This window comes from Rosa chinensis, chromosome 3 (assembly GCF_002994745.2).
Source record: "Rosa chinensis cultivar Old Blush chromosome 3, RchiOBHm-V2, whole genome shotgun sequence".
Classification (NCBI taxonomy): Eukaryota; Viridiplantae; Streptophyta; class Magnoliopsida; order Rosales; family Rosaceae; genus Rosa; species Rosa chinensis.
The window spans coordinates 16192661-16216943 of NC_037090.1; the positions used below are offsets into that span (position 1 = coordinate 16192661).

At 35.5% G+C, this 24283-nt stretch overlaps 1 protein-coding gene and 1 long non-coding RNA gene across 5 annotated transcripts; one reads left to right on the plus strand and one right to left on the minus strand.

The window, feature by feature from the left end:
* Window positions 1-520: 520 nt before the first annotated feature.
* On the minus strand, window positions 521-3013 carry LOC112191884. The gene is made up of 3 exons (XR_002933173.2): window positions 2529-3013; window positions 2212-2274; window positions 521-1231 (listed from the first exon to the last, which is right to left on the minus strand). It is a non-coding gene; the product is annotated as an uncharacterized LOC112191884 (long non-coding RNA).
* A 2434-nt stretch (window positions 3014-5447) lies between these two features.
* Window positions 5448-11191, plus strand: LOC112193867 (histidine--tRNA ligase, chloroplastic/mitochondrial). Of its 4 annotated transcripts, XM_040516855.1 has the most exons (11): window positions 5450-5928; window positions 6022-6110; window positions 6251-6380; window positions 6647-6739; window positions 7222-7296; window positions 7787-7904; window positions 8792-8934; window positions 9300-9362; window positions 9541-9669; window positions 10591-10754; window positions 10852-11191. In XM_040516855.1, the coding sequence occupies exons 1-11, from the start codon at window positions 5506-5508 to the stop codon at window positions 10988-10990; spliced, it is 1566 nt and encodes a 521-aa protein (XP_040372789.1). In that variant the 5' UTR covers window positions 5450-5505; the 3' UTR covers window positions 10991-11191. The 4 variants fall into 4 exon arrangements, with proteins under 4 accessions (XP_040372790.1, XP_040372789.1, XP_024189884.1 ...); XM_040516856.1 differs by lacking the exon at window positions 6647-6739 and having other exon boundaries at window positions 5448-5928; XM_024334116.2 differs by lacking the exon at window positions 9300-9362 and having other exon boundaries at window positions 5451-5928.
* The last annotated feature ends 13092 nt before the right edge of the window (window positions 11192-24283 follow it).

Genomic DNA, 24283 nt, shown 5'->3' on the forward strand with positions numbered 1-24283 from the left:
ACATTTCATATTGAACATTAGTTTCATTAATTTATAGACTTTAAAACACAGTGAGCACGCGCAAGCATGATAATGTTGAGAATACAATGCCAGAAAAACAATTTATAAATAGAAGAGCATGCGTTCTAGCTATCTCATCTCACGATATGGTTATATTTATGTGGGTGCGGCAGATGAAGAACGAGAAGGGTTATATAATTATCAACAACCTAGCTATCTCATCTGCACTAAAATATAGAGTGGACGCTCGCTCCTGTTGTTATTTGCATATGATTACAATCAGCTGCACTAAGAAATTCATGAAATATAGATGTATGTTTTTTCTTCCGACCTCGTTTCTTGATATGATATTATATGAATCTGGTATGATTGAGGAATTCATTTTGCTCTCTTTTCAAAATGTAGATAGACATCTTGTAAAATAAATGTGTTTCTCGACACAAACACGAACACATTTGTAAGCTAATTTAGAATTTTATACCAAATTATTCTTATCTCGACCAATAAGAAAAAAAAAATATAGGTCAATCATAAACTTGATTCTAGAATGCATCATTTACTATTGAAACAAATAGCTCGATTCAATATGTAGTGTCCGACTTTTTTCAGAAGTGGTAGGAGAGTTAAGTTCCACCATGTCTTCAACCTAGGGCTGGGCACAGTCCCAAACCGGCACTGCATTTACAGGGACCGGGACAAGCAATCTTACTTCGGGCCGGTCTTGCAGTTTCACAAAACAAGGACCGGGCTAAACCCGGACCGTCAATGGTTTTATAGAAACCGGGACCGGCAGTCTTACTTCGGGTCGGGACCGTTGTTGCAAATAACAGGGACCGGGACAAAACATGCCTGTTTTTCCGGTTTCTTGTTCCAATCAATATTTGCAGCACTGCTGCATTTTGCTGCTTGACCTGCTTCTGTTTAGACTTTAGAGAATGGAATTGTATAAAGAGTAATGCAATCTGAACTAGCAGCAAGGCTACAATGCTGAAAATAAAACCAATAAACCATTCTACAATCTGCACTAGCAGCAAGGCTGCAAATAAAACCATCTTGCAAATAACAATCAATGCTATAAATAAAACCAATAAACCATTCTGCAATCTGCACTAGCAGCAAGGCTGCAAATAAAACCATCTTGCAAATAACAATCAACACAGTTACACAACAAGTTCACCAACACAGCAGCACATATTGCAAGAAGAAAATCCCCCAGCTCTCAAGCAAGCCCCTGTATAAGTAAGATAGAGAAACCACAAGCACACGTTAGCCTTCTTAAACAACAGATCTTAAACATAAAAAGTATTCATTCAATTTGATTGGCAAGATTAAGAAAAAGAATGACACTGCTCGTTCGTGTAGTTTCTTATCTTCCTTACTGCAACCATATACAGAGAATACTGTGAAGTTAAAAAGCTAGTAGAATATAAACATAAAACAGCATAAACTGAGAAAAGTGCATTCAATCAACATTTGCAAGTATGGTTTTGTTAGTTCACCAATAGTGGTGGGTAAAATACAGAAACTAAAGCATAAAGGTGATAAAGCTGTACATGGCTAATCATCACGTGAACCACCAGAATGTAGATATACATGTATATAGCAAACCACATTAACCAAAACATAATCATTCAAAACATACACACACTTGGTTTCTGAACCCAGACTTCTAAGTTTTGCAATTACAAGAATTTGAGCAATTATAACTATATAATTCAAATAATACACAGATCGCTATAAGCAACTAGAAATATAAGCATTGATTTAAACATCACACATTTGATCAACTAGCTAGAGGACAATGCCGCTCTGTTTCTTTTTGGAAAATTTCGATTTCTTTTCCTCCATTCAATTCTACAAACCCTAAAATTATAAAAAGCCTCGTGGCTTGTTAGTGCTTTGGACCACTTCATACATCCTTCTAAAGAAACCCATGCTCCGGTAACAAGCTAGCTTTGTCACTATGAAGCTTCAAACTTTGATTAGAAACTCTTTCTTTTTTCTTAATTAAATAAAAACACGTACCTCAATAACCAAAATTGTAAAGACCAATACTTACCTTTGATTAGTCAATAATTTCAAAAAGAAGTTAAAAAGCCAGTAGAATATAAACATAAAACGGCATAAACTGATAAAAGTGCATTCAATCAACATTTAAAAGTATGGTTTTGTCACTCAAATCGCAAACAGAACCAAAGTTTTGTCACTTACTGTGGACTATGGGGGAAAATGAAGAACAGAGAAGAGGGAGAAAGGGAGATCTCAGATCTGAGCCTGCAAAACCCATAATTGAAAAATTAGAATGAAACTAGATAGCAAACCCCATGGCTAGATGAGCAATTGGAATGTAGAGACAACACAAATCTGAGCTCAACAAACCCACATGCAACCACAAACCGCCAAATCTGCCCTTGAAACTCACCAAATCCCACAAATCAAACTCATTTCCTCACCAAAATCCACTCCAAAACCAAAAATCCACTAAAACATAAAAGAATCAATGAGAAGAGAAGAAGAAGCAGTAGTACCTTTCTTGGCCATCAATGTCCCAAATCTGGGCCTTGATGACCTTGCTGTAGACGTTGTGAGGGAGAGAGCCAGAGATGCGGAGTAGCAGAGAGCTGAGGAAGTGAGACTGGTGAGGAAGACCGATTGTGAGGGAGAGAGCTAAAGAGGCGGAGTCGCAGAGAGCTGAGAATAAGACCAATTTAGGTTTTGGGATTTTAGTTTTAGAGTTTAGGTTTACTTACTAATCACATGTGGTCATGTCCATACTAACACAATAGACTTCGAAATTAACCAATAATTGGAAGACACCTATACAAGCTCGGTTTTTTTGGTCCACGTAGTCACCACAAGTTAAGAATCGGGACCGGACCGGCAAATTGAGTACAAGGACCGAACCGGCCCGAAATCACTTATTTTCAATCTAAAATTCGACCCGAACCGGCCGGTCCGGATCGGTTCCTTCTGGTTTTTCGGTCATTTATGCCCACCCTGATGCGCTCAAAGCAAGCGCATAATTTAACCCTGAAATGTCGTTAGTAATATAAGTAAGTAGGGATCGTTCTATTCCGGGGATTGAGGGTACACCTGTCAATGTAGGACAAACAAGCAATTAAAATTAAAACAAAGTATAATATTCACAAAGATATTACAAAATATATACATATTTACGAAAAGGGGGGGATTTTTGGTTTTTGGATTTTCGAAAATAAAACTAAGTTAATAAAATAATTAAAATGCAAAAACATAAAAATACGAATGGAATGAGAGAACAAAGATCAAAATCGAAACATATGATTAAAATTGATTCAAACCCTAATATTGTTCATCTAAGTCATGAGAAAGGAGTTGATCATGTGAATCATTCGAAAGCAAATGAATTCCCATTTTTTTACTTTTCAATGCTAATTAACCTAAGCGAAAGCACCTAGATTAATCCTATTAAACATGCAATCAAACCCTAGAAAGCTAGTCAATCATGTCATGTTTAACGCATTACACATAGAGAAAGGCTATTAACTCAAGTGTACAACTTAGTATGGAAAAGTCCACCTAATTGCAATCCTCTTTAATTAAATTCGGTCTTTGCACAAAACCTTTACTACTTTGATTCAAGTTTACACAAAACGAAAAGTCGATTTCATGTTCTTAAACCTAGCACCATTCATATCAAAACCCTACGTGTTTGCAACCACATAAGATTAAAATACAAAAGTTATCTATAACACAAATTTAATTAAACAAACTCACATAAGAAACATAGAAATCAACACAAAGAAATTACAACTTTATTTCAAAACATATAAACGGGCTTTAAACTTTGCCCTTAACATTATTTGTTAACTAGAATTCATAGTCTTACAAAATCAAACAAAGAAAACAAGAGAAAGGATATAATACACCTTGAAAGATGAATGATAAAGCCTTGAGACGAAGAACTTGAAGATCCTTGAAAGCAAGCAATCTTCTAGGGACGACACAAGGGTGGATGACGGTTAGGAAATTGATGTATTGCATGACTTCTCTTTCTCTTGGCTTGAAAATGAAGAACAAGAAAAATAGAGAATGAAAAAGAAATATGGAGAGGAAATGGAGAGATAAAGAAGATCAAATGGATGAAGGAATGTGGGAAAATGGAAAGGAAATGGAGAGACAAAGAAGATGGAATGGATGAAGGAATTTATTTTAGAGTGAGAGGAGAAGGTGTTTATATAGGGAAGAGAAAGAAGAGTGAAATTGGAAAAGATGGAGTAAATTAGTGTGAGAAATGATGGAGAAAACATGATGATTACACCCTAAAACATGGAATGTTTTTGGGTGATGATGATGGTGGATTAGTGTGAGAAATGATGGAGAAAACATGATGATTACACCCTAAAACATGGAATGTTTTTGGGTGATGAGGATGATGGATTTCCTACTCATTTACTTCAATTTTATCTCCACCGAAAATTTAGATTCTGCCCAAGACTTCTTCATAACAAATATTCCCCCATGAATGTAGATTACTGTGGTAAAATTTCAGAATGTATTGCCATGTGGTTGGGCCGGAAATGCTGCTGGACCTCTTACAGGTCCAGTTTTCCAGTTTTGCTTCTGTAGAAAATTGGGCTGATTGTTTGAAGGCCTTCCACTCATAGTTTGCTCTGGCACTCTTCATAAGAAATGATCCTTGGGCTTTCTAGAATGAATCTGGAAAGTTTCAACTCATTTGAAGTTCGGATGGTTAGTCTGCCACTCCACATTTCTTGTCTAGCTCGCTTTCTCATTGGCTCAATTTCTCCAAGACACGCTTTCTCAGGCCAAAATGCTCATTTTAGGGCCAAACAGCTCATTTCATCATCATCTAGTCCAATGTACCTAAAAAATAGAAATTGAGTTAAAAATCGATTCGTTAAGGAATTAACTAAGCAAAATGTGAGGAATTAACTATTAAAATACCGCATTAAAATGCTCCTATCACACCCCTACTTCAACCTCCGATTTTGTCAAGGAGAACAAAATGATTCTGGTGCTGCGTTAAACAAGAGTCGGATTTGGATTGAAATGAGCAGATAAATGCTTTCGATAGTAACTTTGGGGTTAAGACACTAACAAAGTTAATAACTTTTTGGACAAAATATCATAACCGTAAATAACAAAATTCTAAAATTCGCAAACATTGAAAAAACTTCCCCCCTATTGTAAATTCTGTTTTTGTTGACTATGTTGTTTCGGCTCCATCTGTAATCAGCCCAAATAAAGTTCTGTACAGAACAGAGATGAGCCGCCCTCGTATGCTTAAAATTACTTGCGCATGATTCAACACAATATGACCCAACAGGCCCTCGACTTCAAACTTAATACATTTATGGACTCACCTTAAGAGCCCAACAAAAGAAACTTGGGCCACCGCCTCATCCATTTCTCGCTCGGAAAAGTCCTAACGGTTAGCCATGGCGCGCTCTGGTCCTCAACGAGTCAATCCCTTTACTCGTGGCGACCTGCGTTCAACCCAAAATGTCAGTAAGCAAGCTCAGCTTAACCAGAAGCATAGCCATGCTCTCCACAATTTCTTCTTCCCTCCTTATCCTCAATAAGCCCTTAACCCGCGCCCTCAGATTCCCCATCCCCAACCTACCCCTCGCCACAAACCCTAGGGGCCTCTCTTCTCTATCCACCGCCGCTATAGGCAACAATGCCGGCGGCGGTCGTGCCGGTGCATTGTCTCCGGCGCCGGTCACGGAGGACCTGCAGAAGATCGACGTCAACCCTCCCAAGGGCACCAGGGACTTCCCGCCCGAGGACATGCGCCTCCGCAGCTGGCTCTTCTTCAATTTCAGAGAGGTTTCGCGGTTGTTTGGCTTCGAGGAGGTGGATTTTCCGGTGCTCGAGTCGGAGGCTCTGTTTGTTAGGAAAGCAGGGGAGGAGATTCGAGACCAGGTTGGTTTTCTTATATCTGAGAATTTCGAGCTCTTGCTTTACTGGCATTGCCTCAGTTGGCAAAATCATATATACATTTCCTGCACTGTGCAGCTGTATTGCTTCGAAGACAGGGGAAATCGTCGTGTTGCGTTGAGGCCTGAGCTTACTCCCTCGTTGGCGAGGCTGGTGATACAGAAAGGGTACTGCTAATTCTGATTCTGCTGCTTGTTTGCTACTTAAAACACTTGGTCTTTTTGTATTTATTTTAATTTACTTATGGTTTTCGTATTCCGGTAGAGGTGCCAGTATCTGATCACCATGTTTGTTTATTGTTGTCTAGAAAATCTCTATCCCTTCCATTAAAATGGTTTGCAGTGGGGCAGTGTTGGCGCTACGAGAGAATGACAAGGGGACGGCGTAGGGAGCATTACCAGTGGAATATGGATATTATAGGTGTACCTGAGGTTATGGTGAGGAGCAATTTTTTTTTTTTTTTGCCTTGCATATATGATTCTGCTGTTTTTTATGCTTTGAATTGGCACTTGCATATACGATTCTGCTGTTTTTTTTTTTTTTTTTTTATGGTTTTAATTGGCACTGTCTGGATGCTGCTTAGGATTGATTGGATTTCCCGATCTGTTACACATGTTGTTCATCCTATTGTTGTTTTTGATATATACTATGCTATGCATTTCCCTAACAAACTTGGATTTATTTTTTGTCTCTCCTTGTCTAGGCTGAAGCGGAACTTATTTCTGCAATTGTCACTTTCTTCAAGCGATTAGGAATTACAGCTTCGGATGTTGGATTTAAGGTTTCTAGTCGAAAGGTGTGGATGGTTTTCTCTTGTATGAACTAAGACTATCATATTAAGAGGTCTTCATGATAATTTCACTTTCCTGATATGATACATTTTTTCTTGTGAGTTCTGTTTCCAAAGGCTTTGTATCACCCCATACTTCTCAACTTGTCCTTCAGAAAAGGGGAAAAAAAAACAGATGCATCCCCTTTTGTTTCCCAAATTTAACATAGTACAGCTTGGGGTTTTAGGAGTTGCTCATGATGGTTTCCAGAAGCTGCACAACTTGACATTACTTCTCTGAAAAGATTAAAATCTCTCTATTGTTTGTTTTGTAAAACCAAATTTTCATTTCGGTTTCGAGGAATTATTTAAAATGTTCTGACTATTAGTGTACCTTGTTAATCTTTTGAGAGATATATGTGATCCACACTCGTTTATTACATTAGGGCTTTCAGTTTGTTAATGACGTTTGGAACCAGAGAGAATCTTATTATTTCCTCACTCTACAGGTTTTACAAGAAGTATTGAGACGTTACTCCATACCGGAAGCTTTGTTTGGCAAGGTTTGCATCATCATAGACAAGGTAAACTATGCAAGTTGCAAGTGATTGCAGCAGACTATGCTCTAGTCTATTTATCTACCCATTCCGCTCATGGTTGTTTGTGAGATTGCAAAGATTCTCATTCTTGGTACTCTATTGATAGAATAGATAAAGCTCTTAGCAGTAAAAATGGGAAGTTACCTCTGCAGATGCAAAATGAAACCTTTCTACTTTGTTCTTCTCTGAGAAATAAATTTGATTCCTATTATTTTTTTCAAGATAACTTAGATTACAGTCTTTAGTTTACTTTGTTTCGATTTTGTAAAAGTTCACACAGTTTCTTTCATTGATCATATGATTCCCACATGCATCGTGGTAGTATTCTGCTTACATTCCAGCATGTGCCACAATGATTTTGATCTTACAATTTCAGTTCAAAATTTTTTCCATTTGCTTGGTCATACCCATATGTTGTACTAGAATGTTTTTGTTGTGATTTTCTTATCATGTTATGTTGGATGATGGTAAATAGATAGAGAAGCTTCCATTGGCGGAAATCAAAAAAGAGTTAGAATCTGTTGGTGTATTGGAAGAAGCAATTGAGCAATTATTGCAAGTTCTTTCCATAAAGTCATTGACAGAGTTGGAAGGTTGGTCTTGTTGATATTTTGATTCGAAAATGAATGTTACTGTTTTTTTGTGGTGATACAAATTAACTGTCTTGCCATTCTTGAAGATGTGAACACATATCAGATCTATACTTAGATTAGGCTGCACAAATTCTATCTATCTGTTTGCATAAATGCATTTTGACCACTTATGAAATATTTTGGCTTCCTGCATGTCCCTGGAGATGATAATCTTCTGTGCTGCATAAAGGTAGATTTCCAATTAATTAGAAAAGCTTACTAATGTGCAGTAGTACCCCTTAGAAATGACATCACTTGTAAGTCAGATAGTTGGTATATAGAGTATAGAATAGAGAAAACCTAACTAAGCCTGTGGAAAGCTTTTGCAAGGAACGCTTATACTGATAATATTTAAGATAAATGATCTAGTCATTTTGTTCCATTATGTATGTCTTTTTCTTTCACGTCATGAGATGTTACAATGACACATACCCAAATGATTAATTAGTTCTTCCCCTTAAAGTTAGATAACTTTAATCCAAATGATTCTATTGTGCTAGCAAATTGCAACATTTGTGGAGTGGTGATGTTAAATTCAAGAGTTGTAGTTACTTGTAGAACATAGAGAAGAGATAGTGTTGAAACTCGAACTCCAAAGTGGTACGGTATGGCGAGAGGAAGTGGTTGCAAGTATAAGTTCATAACTTCATATAAACTGCGGTCACAGTTATAAATTTTCTTTTCATCTAAAAGTATTATAGAATAAGATTATTGATTGTTTCAGAACGTTGTTAAGGAGGCGAGGTGAGTGTTTTAGCAATTCCTTTCGAGTGCTGACTGCTGGTTCAAAGGCTCTCTTTATTGGTAGTGCGATTCTTAGTATCAGTTCAATGCTTGTCTTTATGTAGAGATACTTGGAGATTCTGGGGAAGCAGTTGCTGATCTGAAGCAGCTGTTCTCTCTTGTGGACAAATTTGGTTATTCTGAATGGATTCAGTTCGATGCTTCTATTGTTCGTGGCCTTGCCTACTATACTGGTATAGTCTTCGAGGTTAGATTTTCATGTTGTCCCCCAACTCTACGTTTTTGACATTTGAGTATTAGATATTAATGTTCAACGATTGAGTTAAAATATTATTCCATAAGCTTTTATGTCCTGTTGCTCATGGGGACTGAATATTGATGATGTTCTTTTATAGTCTGCTTTATACCTTTGTGAGTATAGATAATGCCCGTGGTATCATATTTATTACTGCATTTCAATTTTGGGCATCAGTAGAGTCATGAGGATGAAGTTTGAAGACAATATCTTACTGTCTACTTGTACAATTATCAATTAGAGCAAAACTGTTACAAGCATTGTTATCTTATATAACACTTGAATATGAGTGGGTATGATACTGTATTTCCTTCTAGATGAAGCAACCACGCAACACATGGTTCCATCTAGAAGCCTGTCAAACAAACTACTCTGATCTGGCAAACACCAAAACTCTCCACTTTTGCGAATACCTGAAAGAACAAACTCTTGCGCGCCTTAAACAGAAAAATTAAAAATCCAGTACACAATTGCTCTAGGCATATTTATTACTCAGTTTTGAAGCTTAGATCTCTTAGCTAGTTTATGAACAGTTCTAACAGATCAATGATATTCTAGGGTTTTGATAGAGGAGGAAAGTTGCGAGCCATTTGTGGTGGTGGACGATATGACCGCTTGCTCTCTACTTTTGGCGGCGATGATATTCCTGCTTGTGGCTTTGGATTTGGTGATGCTGTCATAATAGAAGTGAGTTAAAACTTTATACCCTCTTTGCTTGATGAAGTGATTTTCTTCTGTTAAATTACATTTGAATATTTTCACCCAAGCAGAATATGATGGTTTATCTTTGGAAAAAAATGCTGCTATGTTTTTACAATTTTTTGGATTGACCAACTTCTGTATGTAAAAGTCACAGAAGTTTTTTATGTTGGTCAAATCCTTATAGCTATCATTCTGATTAGCATACGCTACCAGAAGAAAAAAATATATATACTATTTGGAGGTTGACAGAAGATTCAAGATTGTATGGATTGCAAAATGTGTGACAGTCTTGTTTGTGTGATGTTATGCATCATTTTTCATTTTGAAGGGAAGGACTTCTTGAAATGTCTTAAGTGGGTATGCTTTGGTATACCTGTGGATGTATATTTGCTCTATATGCTTGTTTATCAGCAACAATCTCTAACCAGATATTTGACATTTTCTAGAAATTATTTAAACAAATATATCTGTTAATTTTCATAAGACATGATTCTACATGATCAATGTGTCTGATTCAGTCTGGCAACATAACATGCTAGAAACTATGACTAGAGAATATATATTTATAAGTAGTTTCTCCTTAAGCGAAGAACATATAATTAATGAATTTTTAGACTATCTTGGTGAGCTCAAGTGGAGCCTTTATGTTGTAAGTTTTGCGCTTCAGTGTCTATGACCTTTTGAACTATTTTGATGTGTTATTGGTGTTCATTCTTGATTAATTGTTGCATCCTATAGTGGGCCTAATGGTATAATCTGCAGTTTATTGACCATACATATGATATTTATTTCAAGTTGTTTTGGTTCATTGATGTTCATTCTGGGTGTCTAATAGCTCCTTAAATTTGTCTGTCATATTTTTCTTTGACTTGATATTCATTTGACATTTTGGCATGATGATTATAGTTGCTCAAGGAGAAGGGTCTTCTGCCAGAACTCGGCCTGCAAGTGGAGAACATCGTATGTGCTCTGGATCCTGGACTTCAAGGAGCAGCTGCAACAGTTGCCACCATACTTAGGGAGAAAGGTCAAAGTGTTGATTTAGTCTTGGAGAGCAAACCACTCAAATGGTATTTACTGCCATCTTATAGCCGTTTGCAAATTCTATATCAATCACTGTGTTTCTAATTTGTTATTGTCGCATGCATGAAATTTGTTCTATTTCAGGGTATTCAAGCGTGCTTCACGAATAAATGCTAGCAGGCTGATCTTGGTGGGAGATTCAGAGTGGCAAAAGGGTATGGTCGGTGTAAAAATTCTGTCTACTGGTGAACAACAAGAGATCAAACTTGATGAACTAGATTGATAAGACATTAATTATTTGGTGGTTGTACTGTTTATGGTTATTCTTTTTAGGTAGGCGTAGTTCATTATTCTCCCCCAACCTATGTACATACGTAGTTTCCGGTCAAAATATTAATGAAATTACTGATTTTGGTGTTGTTGGTCTTATCAACGTTTGTGACCATTTCTTTGCTTCTATTTATTGAAATGCTTGTTCTGTAGCATTTGCCATATTCCATTTTTTGCAACACTTGGAAATTATCCACACCAAGCTTGTAGGATCTGTAGTTCTCTTACTTCAAACTGGGAAGTTTTTCAATATACGAACACATGAACACACAAATTAGGCTCTTTAATTGAATATTTACTGCTTGCTTTAGGATCTGCATTTGGTTAGGAAATGTTCAGACAATTTTCCATTAATGTGGAAGAATTTCTGTTACTAAATTTCCTTGGAGTGCAGACTCTATGATAATGGGTGCTGGAACGTAAATGGCAACCCCCTTTATGAGGTGGATTCTGGAACTAGGACACTTGCTGGTATAACAATGCAGTATAAGAAAAGTGTGAGCCAGTGTGCATCCATGAACTATCTTCCTCATGAAGAAAGCGTAGATGAAACGATGTCTGTATCAGACTGATATCTCTGCAGAATCATGAGGTAATGTGCGATCTTTCCTTTGAAATGAGCTGGGGCATTAAATTTCATCAATTCTTTTTAACTCGGACTGGTTTTCATTAGATATTGTAGAGCAACTGAATTAGTCACTTATTAATTCTCAGAGAATGATGATTTATTTGGTCACTTTCCTCTGGAGACATTTGCTAAGCCATGTCTGATCCTTCTCTTGATATTGATATTCCTTGAAGGTTCTTGGGAGTTTGCTTTTCCCAAACAAAAAGAAAAAAAAGAAGAGATTGAGCAATGGATAAGTTCAAAGTTAGAAAAATTGATAGCATGCAGAAATATTAGGAATGATTTTTTTTTTTGAATTTGAATGAATTCTGCTTTGTTTGATCATACTGTGCTGTCAAATCAACCCCATCTTCCTCACCATGTAGGGTCAACAGTTTATTATGCTCCGTAATATACGGGATCCTTAGCTAGCCCAGCAAATCTGTATGCGGAGTCCGGTAGCAAGTAGCTTGCTCGTGAACAACCACACATTCAAATTCTAGATCAGTCTCATCACCATTTGCTGGAGGTTGTGATAGATCTCTAGCTTTCTTATCTTCTTGTGGCCGTCCATGGCTCTATCAATATTCCTGGAAAATTTAGGAAGATACTGCTCCATTATTCATTTCTGGCATCTTCCATGTTTCAGAATTGCTGTATTTAGTATGTTTTTATCTGGTGATCTTTTGCCTTGTCAGGTAATGTCCCAATCCAAGCAAATTTAGCAATAAACCAGTCACTGTGGTTGTGACCACATGCATTGGCTAATTTGGTCTGGCTTTCTTAGTCATGATTACAGGGCATGACGATTCAGGTCCCGATCAGTGATTCATGCCAAGAGGTTCTACTAGGTCAGGTTCTGCTTTTATAACATTTACGTAGCTAGATGCCATTAACCAAAAATATGAACAGGATCTGATTTTTCTTTTAGTGCGAGTGATTTTGCACTCACCTTTTTACCGCTCATTCCTGTTTTTGTTTAGCTTTTTTAGGCTTTGAATAATCAAAGTTGGCCAAATTACAAATTTTCCTTCTGCCATATTCCAGACCCCAGCCACCCCCCCCCCCCGTTTATATGATATATGATTGAGATATATGTTGAGTTCAGGACCTGGAAAAGGGAAAGAAGCAGAGAAGCGAAGGGAAAAGGGTTTTGTGATGAAGCTGAAGTTGTTCAGGAAAACAGAACGCACCAAGAGTACATCATTAGGATCCGGCTCCTCTAAAGTGAGGAGCCCATGCAGTTTTGTGAATTTCATAATATCACAGCCATCTATATTATTCAATGGTCAATACAAAGCCACATCACCGAAATGTATTGTTTCCCGTTATCTCCTATTCTTCCGTCATCACTATTTGTCTACACCGTTTAGTTCCTTTTCTTCTCAGGGCTCCCCCAAAAACCCAAAATCAAAAATGAAACCCACCTCCACTCTTCGAGAATGAAATTCGACGTTGGGTTCTGGGCATCCGGATGGAATTTTAAAATTAATTGAAAATGGGATGGAAATGGTGAGAGAGAAGGTGAGGATGATGATCTGTGAAGATGGCGCTTTGAAATTTCAGAAATTCGGGGAGTGTGGTTTTCTGGGTCTCCTTGTTTTTGTTCTTATGCATTCATTCTCTGCTTCTTTCTTCCTTTTCTCTGGTTTCATTTTCATTTTATGCAATAGATTTTCTTTGTTATTGACCCGAATCTACCATCAATCTTCTTCCCCCTCTAGTTTTCGTGTTCCTTTTGCTAAAAATTATTCAGATTGGTAAAAAAAAAAAAATCTGTGTGAGAAGTGATGGAAAATTGTTCTGAAAACACTTGAATAGAATATATGCATTTCTGCCGACAGCTCTCAGATCTCATATGAATCTTCGAACCAAAACCGAAATTGGTCTGGGATCTGATCATTCTTCCTTTGCCATGTGCATTTATAACATCAGGTGTATCCTAAATTAATCAGAAACTCAACCAAAATATTGGGTGAAGAATCCTCAGATGCCAACAATATGCAAAGGGGAATCACGTACTGTTCTTGAGAAAGTCTCAAAAGAACTTGTTACTTGAATATGGAGATGAACTGAAATAGAGAAAAGAGTCGTAACGGCAGGAGTTGCCGTCAACTTTGTGGTACACAAATGCAAGATAATGTGGCGAGCTCCTAAGCCATTGGATTTTGTTGATGGCAGAGATTTTATGAAATTCTCAAAACTGCAGAGAACTCACTTTAGAGGATCTCAATCCCATTACTTAACCAAGGGTCGGTCAACAAAGCTCTCAGTGTCGGTTACTAGGGCAGCGTGGGTCGAACCCCGAACTAACGCCAACCAGCACCATGTCCAACGTTAGTTTCTCTGTCAACCAAAGGTGAAAAGTGAGGTAAAATTTGTAATTCGGCAAAAACAAATATCTCCGTTTTGTAGCCACAATGTATTTATTTACTCACACATTGTTCATGAATATAGATCGCATAACATTTAGATTTCACTAATCTGTATATCCGCCACAATTAGTTTGCTTTTTTCCTTTGAAAATTCCTTGCAAAATAAAAAGAATCTCATTACGTAATTCCAACCTGTTGCCTTCCTACCCCCCCTCAGAAAAGACATAGGAATTGATTTCCGAGGATTTCATGCCCCATGCATATGAAACGGGACCTAAAATATTCAGGTCTAGTTAGCCCTCAAATTCATTATGCGTGGCTAGTTTATAGTTACAGATTTCAGAAATATCTCTCTGGAATTTTAAAGCCAATGCATCAAGCCACTAGCTCATGAGCAGCCACGTCTTGGATTGTAGACCAGTCTCATAACCATTTGTTGCTAGTTTGTGATAGGTCTTGGTCTATTAATCTTTCATCCTCGTGACCTTATAGTGCTATATCAGTATATCACCGTCCCGGCACGAATGGATTAAACGAAGATGCTCACTCGTCAACCTCTTCCATGATTGACATCTACCTGCTTCTACTTTTTCCGATTGCTTAATTTAGTAATTTCTTTTATTATTGGGGGGCATTGCATGTCGTTTCTTTTGTCAGGGCAGTGTCTCAATCCAGGCAGATTTAGCAGTGAACGAACCAGTCGCTAGCTGCTGGGTTGGGAGTGACCACATGGCATGGCTTTGGCTTGACGATATTGAGGTCCCAACCAATGATTCATGTTTTGCCAAGGTGAGCGGTACGCAGGCACGTAGTTCTACTCTATATCAGGTTCTGCTTGTCTGGGATTTTCCTAGCTAGGATGCTTTAACCCCTCAATAAAAAATAAAAAATAAAAAAATTGAGAAGAGTCTCATCTTCACTTCGCTGATTATTATGACAAGAGTGAAAATCACCAATAGCCAAATTTGTGGTTTGGCTGAAAGAAGTCCGTCCATGTAGCAACACAATGTTTCATGTTTTAGTTTGTTTTAACATTTCATTGAACAGTTTACTCTTTATTTGTTAAAAAAAATGAACATAAATCATTGAGCTAAAATCATTTTACTATCATTTTACTATATGAAGAAATTGATGGATTAGTTAAGGATTGGCTATAAATATATAATCAAGGGCACAAGCTGTCATATTAAAAGTTTAGGGGCACAAATGATTTTAATTATAAAGTTAAGGGTGGGTAAAATAATTTTATTCTAAATCATTTGAGCAAGGTAGATGATATAAAAGATGTTGTTGAGGGATGCCAATTGCATTTCACTTGTGTTAATCTGTATCCGTGTCTACATGGATGAGTTTTTCTCTGAAATAGTTCGATTGCATAGTCAATTAGAAAAACTACGCATTTTGGACTTAAACAGAAAATATGAACTCATAATAAGTAACTCACTGACCCAAGATCTCGTATCCCGATTTGACAAAGTCTCGACTCCATCTCCAGCAAACCATAAACACTAAACCCCAAATGGATGAGTGCATTGCTGAGTAAAGCAAGTCGCATTTCGCTTGCCTTCGTTTGCATTGTATGTCTTTATGCATGAGTTTTCTTCAATATTGCATATTTCATAAATGACATGTTTTAGACTTAAAACGGCAAAAAATGAACTCATAAATAACTCGAGATCCCGTTTCCCTATCCGAGCGAAGTCCTGACTCATTGTCCATCAAACCCTAAAACAACTTATTGAGGGTGAAAAGCTAACAAATGATGCTATAACTGATTGGGCGGAGTGGTCCTTGTTCTTGAATAGTTGAAAAAGCCCACGTGATCAAAACCCCCTTCGTCATTTTACTTTCAACCACGAGGGTTGGGGTGGACAGGCATGAGGACATCCAGTTCTTACTCCAACACCATTGGCCGAGGACTCAATCCCCACGTGCCTCCGCCCTTTCCGTCACGTGGCCAGTGGTCTCGACTCTTCTGCTACGTACTTGACCGTCTCTGTTTGTGTTTCAACCCTAGCTTAATTAATTAGCTTTCCAGCCAGGAGCATATTTAATTTAGCACACAAATTAGTGCAGCATATTTCACTTTCATCATCTCAATTTTCACTTGCAATTTTCTCTTCCTCTCATATACAAAAATAGAAAAGCATAGCCTCTCTGTGTGTACGTGTTGGCCTATATATATTTCAATCTCGAAGACGCATTAAATTGAGCAAAGCAATTCTCTGTCTTTTTAGGGTTTTGCAGATTAGAGGGGATTGGATTGGTGATATTATTTTGATTTGATAGCCAAAGATGGTTTCATTTATCTGCATTTGCACCTGCACCTCTTCGGTCCTAGAGTGGTTTCTGCCAAGTATCATTACTTGAATGCAGAAGATCAATAGGTGCAGGTTTAAGTGCAGACGAATGCCTTCTTGGTTCGTTCTTTCTTTCTCAGCTACCTAGCTCGGAAGCTCCCCACTAATTAGGTAAGAGCTATTTCTTTATTACAAGTGATAATGTCTTTTTCAATTTGTTGTGATTTTGGGTGCTTACGAGTCGGATTGATGTCATGAGTATCCATGTGAGGAGTGGAAGTCTGCAATGCGGACACACAATTAAAGTATTGAATTGGGCGTCAGAGGGTATTTGAATTCGAACCCCCAATAAAATTGTTGTGAACTTCTTCAATATTGATTTACCCGCTTGTGTATCTGATGAAATATTGTGCTGACTTTTTTGACTGAAGCCAAGTTCTCACTGGTGTTTTGCTCCTTCTCAATGTTCCTAGGGTCTTAATTTATTATGAACAAAGAAAGTACTTGTTTAGTACGTATGAAATGCTTGCTAGCTTCTGGTATTGCTAGTTAAAAGGAAAATTCTAGTGTACTTGTGGGTATCTCATACCCACATTTACAAAAGTGACAACAAATTTGTTGTCAGAGTGGTAATGTTGAGTCCTATATTGTGTAATCTTAGTTCTAATAATGGTAATTACACCTCTTATGACATTGTTACAAGCTTTTGAACAAATTCGTTGTCAATATTGTAATTTTTGTTGTAATCTTAATTCTAATAATGATAATTACACCTCTTACGACATTGTTACAAGCTTTTGAACAAATTCGTTGTCATTGTTGTAATTTTTGTTTAACTATATGTAAATTAATAGTGTAAATGAATATGGTAACTTTTGTTCTCAATGTTGTAATTTTGGTTCAAATAATTGTAATTTTTTGTTCAAATAGTTGTAAATGAGTGTATGAGATACCCACAAGTACTGTCCATTAATTAAAATTCAATTGCAGTTCTAATATGACTGAATTTGTCCTTCTAGATCTTTTCATTAAAGTAGAACAATTAAGCAAAATAATGAAAGTTTAAGCTCTTTTGGTAAAAGGAATGTTGTTGAGCAGCGTTAGGTTTTGCAGATATCAATTGTAATTAATTAAGCAGTTGTTGCTGAAACGGTGAAACCTAGCTACAATCTTATGCAACTTCACCTTCATAATTAACAAATAGAGTATTTCCACAACCTTGTGATTCCGAAGTTTCTGAAAGTAGTCAATTCCCCAGTTAGATAGGTTGAGGTTTTTTTTTTTGTCATCTAAACTGAGTTCAACTTTTCTGGGTGGAAACTTTTTATGCCTCTGGGTGTGAAGTAAGTTATATAGGTTGAGGTTTATATATATCTTCAACCTGTACTTTATTGTATGATTCTGAGGCCAGCTGATAATAATGCATTATTGACTTCCTGATGTTGCATATGAAACCTCAAATATGACATAAAACACTATAGCATTTTTGTTCAATGGGAGCACTGGAGCAGTGAAAGTCTGAGATTTTAGCTCGATATTATTGCATATAGAATACTGCACGATCTCAATATCTTACTCTTAAATTTTTTTTTTTTTTTTTTGCAGGTTTATATACACCTTCATACAGTATTGTATGATTCTGGGGCCAGTTGATAATAATGCATTATTGACTTCCTGATGTTGCATATGAAACCTCAAATATGACATAAAACACTATAGCATTTTTGTTCTATGGGAGCACTGGAGCAGTGAAAGTCTGAGATTTTAGCTCGATATTATTGCATATAGAATACTGCACGATCTCAAGATCTTACTCTTAAATTCTTTTTTGGCAATTACTCATGTTGTTCATTTCAGCTGAGTTGTGTTGAACTTACTAATTACGATGCTGACAAAGTTTACTTTCCATAAAAGAAGCAATTAATACAGAAAACAGGAGCCTCAAACATAGCTGACAGATCGTTGTACAATATACACTTTGATTTCATCATATAGGTAATTTTATCGATAAATGGTCAGTAAATTTGTAATGGGGTACTTCAATTATGCAAGGATTGATGACCTTTTCTGTTGTATGAAGTATTGGTTTTTGTGTGGGACTCTTCTTTTTACATGTTTATGTAGCTTTCGGTTACCTTTTACTAGCAGGAGGCAGTACATTCGTACTGTTTGCCTTCACTTGGTGGGACTGTGAACTTAAATATATTATGCGATAAGTTCGAGATTATGTTGAATTGATCCAAAATTTGAAGTATAATGCTACATGTAATAGAGGTGAACTTAGTAGTTAGATCCAAACTTTTGGTATTCATTATGCCTCTTTGATTTAGTTAATTTTTGCCTTCACTTGGTGGGAGTGTGAACTTAAAATGTATTATGCCATAAGTTTGCTTTTATGTTGAATTGATCTAAAATTTATATGGGTATCTCCAATAGAATACTTATTTTAAAAAAATAAATAAATAAATAAAATTTAACTAATTTCAGGCTAAGTTTTAATCTCCGGCAGACTAGCTAAATAAAAGCTAAATTTAACTTTAGCTAAAAAATATATTTAGCTAGAGAGGACATATAATTTAACTAAAACTTAAATTTAATTTGGGATTTAGGTATTCTGCTAGAGCATAACTCAATAAGTAACTAGTTATATTCCAATTTTAGCTACTTTTAGCTATGCAAATAGTTATCATGGTTGGAGATGCTCAATACTACATGTAATAGATTTGAGCTGAGTAATTAGAGACATTTTCGTATTCGTTATGCCTTATTGATTAGCATCATATTTAGTTAATTTTTGTTCTAATTATTTGATCCAAAATGAAATGAAAATTTGACCAAAAAATAAAATAGAGTTTCGTGACACATTTTACTATTTAAGCAAATAATATTTCTCCTTTATGATGGAGTTCAGGTGAAATTTTTTTGCTTGTCAGTAACTTCTTATAATAAATTTGTCATTATATTCTATCTCTTTTTTTTTTTGCTTGTTCTTACAAATTTAATATATTATTTCTAAGGGGAAATTACTGGTCACTCCCTGTACTTTTAGGGCGTCGACAGTTCAGTCCCTGCTATCCTAATTTCAACAAGTTACTCCTCATACATTCAAATCTCACACAATTTGGTCCAAAATGACTATTTTGCCCCTCACTTCCTCTTTTTATTTATGTTTTCTCTCCTCTCCCCTCATTTCTTCTAAAATTCATAATTAATTCATATGAACTCCGATTTTTTCGTTCCTTATATGCACGAGATCGTATCGATGAACTCTACAACTTTTATGAAGGAAGTTTTTCCAAATTTTGTATGTATAAACAGTCAATTTTCACGACCGCCCCCTAAATAACACACACACACACTCTCTCTCTCTCTCTCACTATGCACATTTCAACCCAAGACATATCGAATATTTGAATTATGAATATTAAGACTATTTCATAAGTAGTTGTACGAGAAATTCGGTTTTGTATCGATTTTATTTTCGAAACAAACGTTATTTAGGGGGGGGGGTCATGAAAATTGACTTTTTATACATACGAAATTTGGAAAAACTTCCTTCATAAAAGTTGTAGATCTCATTGATACGATCTCGTGCATGTATGGAACACAAAAATCAGAGTTTGTATGAATTAATTATGAATTTTAGAAGAAATAGAATTTTCGAAACGAACGTTATTTAGGGGGTAGTGAAAATTGACTTTTTATACATACAAAATTTGGAAAAATTTTCTTCATGAAAGTTGTAGATCTCTTCAATACAATCTTGTGCATATATGGAAACTGGAAAGCAAAAATCAGAGTTTGTATGAATTAATTATGAGTTTTAGATGAAAGGGGATTTTCGAAACGAATGTTATTTAGGGGGGGTCGTGGAAATTGACTTTTTATACATACAAAATTTGGAAAACCTTTCCTCATAAAAGTTGTAGAGCTCATTGATATGATCTCGTACATGTATGGAATGTAAATATCGGAGTTCGTATGAATTAATTATGAATTTTAGAAGAAAGGGGGGGGGGGAGAGGAGAGAAAAATAAAAAATAAAAAGAGGAAGGGAGGGGCAAAATAGTCATTTTGGACCAAATTGTGTGAGATTTGAATGTTTGAGGAGTAACTTGTAGAAATTAGGATAGCAGGGACTGAACTGTCGACGCCCTAAAAGTACAGGGAGTGACCAATAATTTCCCCTATTTCTAACTATTCATCAACTGCGCGCATTACTTGATGTCTACAATAAGTAGCTTTCACTCTATAGTTTAAGTCCATCCAAATTCAGCCATTTATAATGCCATTTATGTCCTATCTGTTACAGTTCTGTGTGTACTCAGTTTGGAGTTTAGCTTGCAATCCAGCTTCCCTTCATCTTCATGCTTAGCTCGACCTTGAGCCTCCTCTTTGGTTCAACCAGAGACTGCAGACTTTGTTACAAGTGAGACTTTTGTTTCTATACACTTTATGTAAACCATTCATCTAGAAAAATGTTTTAATTTACTTTGATACCTTAAAAGTGTATAAAATAAATATTTAAAAAAAAAATACATGTGTTTAAACAAATGGTGCGGCTATTGCCACCCTACCATTTTTTTTGTTCACTCTACTTACTCATTACACTCTACATTTTAATTTCAATTATTAAATTTACTTATGTAACTCATTTCTCTTTCGAAGAATATCCTTATATGACATACATATCTAATTAGAAAATAAATATTTTTAACAAAAATCTCTCATTTAATTTATACTCATAAAAAAAATTATTAAAGTTTTCTAATAAAATCATAATCTGATTTACTCCAATTTTTTTAATTTTTCTTTCAATTTCAATGTTTTATTTTATTTTTTATTATCAGGAATTTCAATGTTCTCTATTTCAATCTATGTAAAAAGCTTAGTAAATTTACAACTATGATCAATGAAGAAGAGATTGATTTTTTTTTCTTTGTGTTTTAAATTTTTACTTTCGGTGTTCACAAAGAATATTGCAAAGATTTTGATGAAGTTAAATGTAATGGTTTTGTGAATTGAATAACGAAATAATGATGAGGAGACAAAAAAAAGATAAAAAATAGTAATAAATTCAAATTTGGGTTGAGAAGATAAAGATTAATATTATCCAATGAGAAATTAAGTAGTCTTTGTATTTAATTAATTACTTATATATTTATTTTTCTTACATATTTGGATTTTAGAAAATTAGTATATTTATTAGTCATTTTGCACTTGGGTAATATAGTTTTTCAATAATTCAAATGTTTATAGAATGAACTAAGAAAATGATAAAGTGGCTATAGCCGCACCCTTGAACAAATTTTAAATCCGAGTTTGGGTTTACATATGGGAGGGCTGACTTTCTCTAATTTTCACTTTATAACATATGCGTGTAGGGTTTTAATTTGAAAAAGAACACTTGATAGTTAGTACTTTGCAACCTAAAGATGGGTCGGCAAAGTTCCATCTCACATCTTCAAATTTGATCCAAACTATTATAAATATTGCAATGCAACATCCAATAACTTTTTTTTTTCTTTCACACATTGTTCGATGAAAATAGTACATGTTCTAATTTTTTATATTTTTTATTGCATCAAATGAGAATGAAGCCTTTGAATTAGCTTAGTCCTAACATAAGTACCAACCTCCTCTTAGCAATTAAGCTGACCCCTAAGTACCAACCTCCCCTTAGCACTTAAGCTGACCCCTAAGGGATTGAAAATAATAATTATTAGTACATGCGTTGCAGCATTTCTTGGTATCCAAGTTTTTATGATCATATCCAACCCCATATTAAACTCCTGATAAGCCAATTTGAGGAGCTTGTTCTTTATTTTCCACCTGCAGGTTTATGAAGTGTCACATAATGAAGTGAGTTATCTCTCGCTTGCGCTTCAATTTCTTTATATCAATTTATTATTCATAACATGTATTTTAAACTTTTGAAGTATACAGTAGCAATTTACTTTATTTTGATTTTTGACAAAGAACAACACTAAAACCAATTATAAGTAGAACCTAAAATTTCTTGTTAATTTACTCCAATATCTTAAAGCATATATCACAATAGGAAAAAATTGTGGATGTATATAACAATTTCATTAATCAAGGCTTGAGGGCAGCTGCACCAGCTCTTCATTCAAAAAAAAAAAATAATAATAACTTTCTTATGGACAGAGAGTTTTGGAATATAATTCGTGGTGTGAGAGTAAAAAATTATGAATGAGGAAATGCTTTCTGGTTGCAACTCAAACTGATCTCTGATGGCAATGGGGAGGGTAGGGTAAGGGGATCAAGTTACCATCCCCATTTTCATTCCTCATCTCCTTACCCGCCCCAATCCCTGTAATAAGATATTGGAGATTCCCCATCTCCATCCCCATTGGGGATTAGGTCCCTGTACCGGCCCCAATTCTGTTAACAATATTATTAATTTATTATATAAAAATTCATACAAATAATTTATGAAGTTAAAATCAAACATCAAAATAAAATAACTTTCTTATTTCAATCAAGGAAAATTGACATGTTGAAAAAGATCTTTTATTAAAAGAATCATCATTTTTTTGAACATATTTATTAACATAATTTAAATATTGACAAAAAGATGAAGTTTACATAAATATTTATTTATAAATAATATCAAAAGATAAATATATTATATATATATATATATATATATTTCAGATAATTCTTATTGGGTGGGTATGGGGATGGAGATCAAAATACCATCTCCACCCCGTTACCCGATTTCCTCTGAATTTCTCCCCGTTAGGGTCGAATACCCGATGGAGATTTTTGCCATCCCTAGATCTCAAAACCTTACTGAGACAAAATCTGTGACTCAAAGTAGAATGTAAAATGAATGAACATATTAGATGAGAATGGGTTTGAGTTCAAAATGTGCGTAATCTTTAACTCACAGTAGGTCAATTATGTGTTGGGCCAATCTAGCCTGAATGTGATCGACAGTGACTTTATGTATATGAACCTGAACGACGACGCCGTATGCACCGACACAGAGAGTCACAAACCCATTCCATCCCAGATATTCATTCTAGGGTTTTCAATGAAACCAATAGAAACTTGAGAGCTAAGAAAATGGGAGGCAACTAGCTGACTTTTTCAATAAATTTTTTTCTATTGTATACAGTGCTGGTTTGCATGTGGGACTGTACAATATACATGTTCCTTCAACCACTGGCTTCCTGTTCTTAAGATTTTATAGCAGCAGGTAGTAAATTCGTAGTATTGATGATGTGTTTTCTGGGTATATGTTAGTTGTGTCTACATTGTCTTAATTACTTAGTTCTGATGTGTTACCATCTGTCGAATTCGGAATTCTTTGTCTTTGATGGCCTATTTTGTGGATGAATGGATCTGTACGACTATGCATAATGTTGATTGTGAAGCCTCATGAGTAGGGAGCTGTGGCATGTGAAAGAACATGGCTAGAGGAGTTTTATGCCTTGACACAAAAAACAATAGGCAATGGACTCTGATTAGATTTTAAAAAAAAAGATAAAGATAAACTAATAATCTTCACGACTTTTTCTGACAAACAAGTCCTTTTCAGTTATCTATTTCATGATTATAAATTGTTAGCAACTATAGATCATGCGCGAACTCTGTTTCTAGTGAAAATGACATTTGTGGTAGATGATTTTGAGAGCATTATATAGTCGTATTTACTTATTTTTTTCTTTTGGTTGCTCAGTGACTTTAATTATGACTAACTCATGAATTGTGAGTTAGTTATTAATCCGAGGTACGATAAATTTTGAATATAATATTTCTCATATTTGACAATGATAAGCACGCATGAATAAAAGTTTGCATAAAAAGTTATTTTCTTTCAGCCTCATTCCATTTTTATTTTTTAAATTGTACCATAATTCAGTAAATATCATCCCGTTCAAATGGGAGGAAATAGTGTTTTTATTAGTGTTAGGAATATGAAAGGATGTTAGTGT

Coding starts and splice junctions, on each gene's coding strand:
- LOC112193867 (XM_040516855.1), top strand. CDS start 5,506: ATGTCAGTAAGCAAGCTCAGCTTAACCAGAAGCATAGCCATGCTCTCC. Junction 6,381..6,646: donor TAGGTGTACCTGAGGTTATG/GTGAGGAGCAAT, acceptor CTCCTTGTCTAG/GCTGAAGCGGAACTTATTTC. Junction 8,935..9,299: donor ATACTGGTATAGTCTTCGAG/GTTAGATTTTCA, acceptor ATTTCCTTCTAG/ATGAAGCAACCACGCAACAC.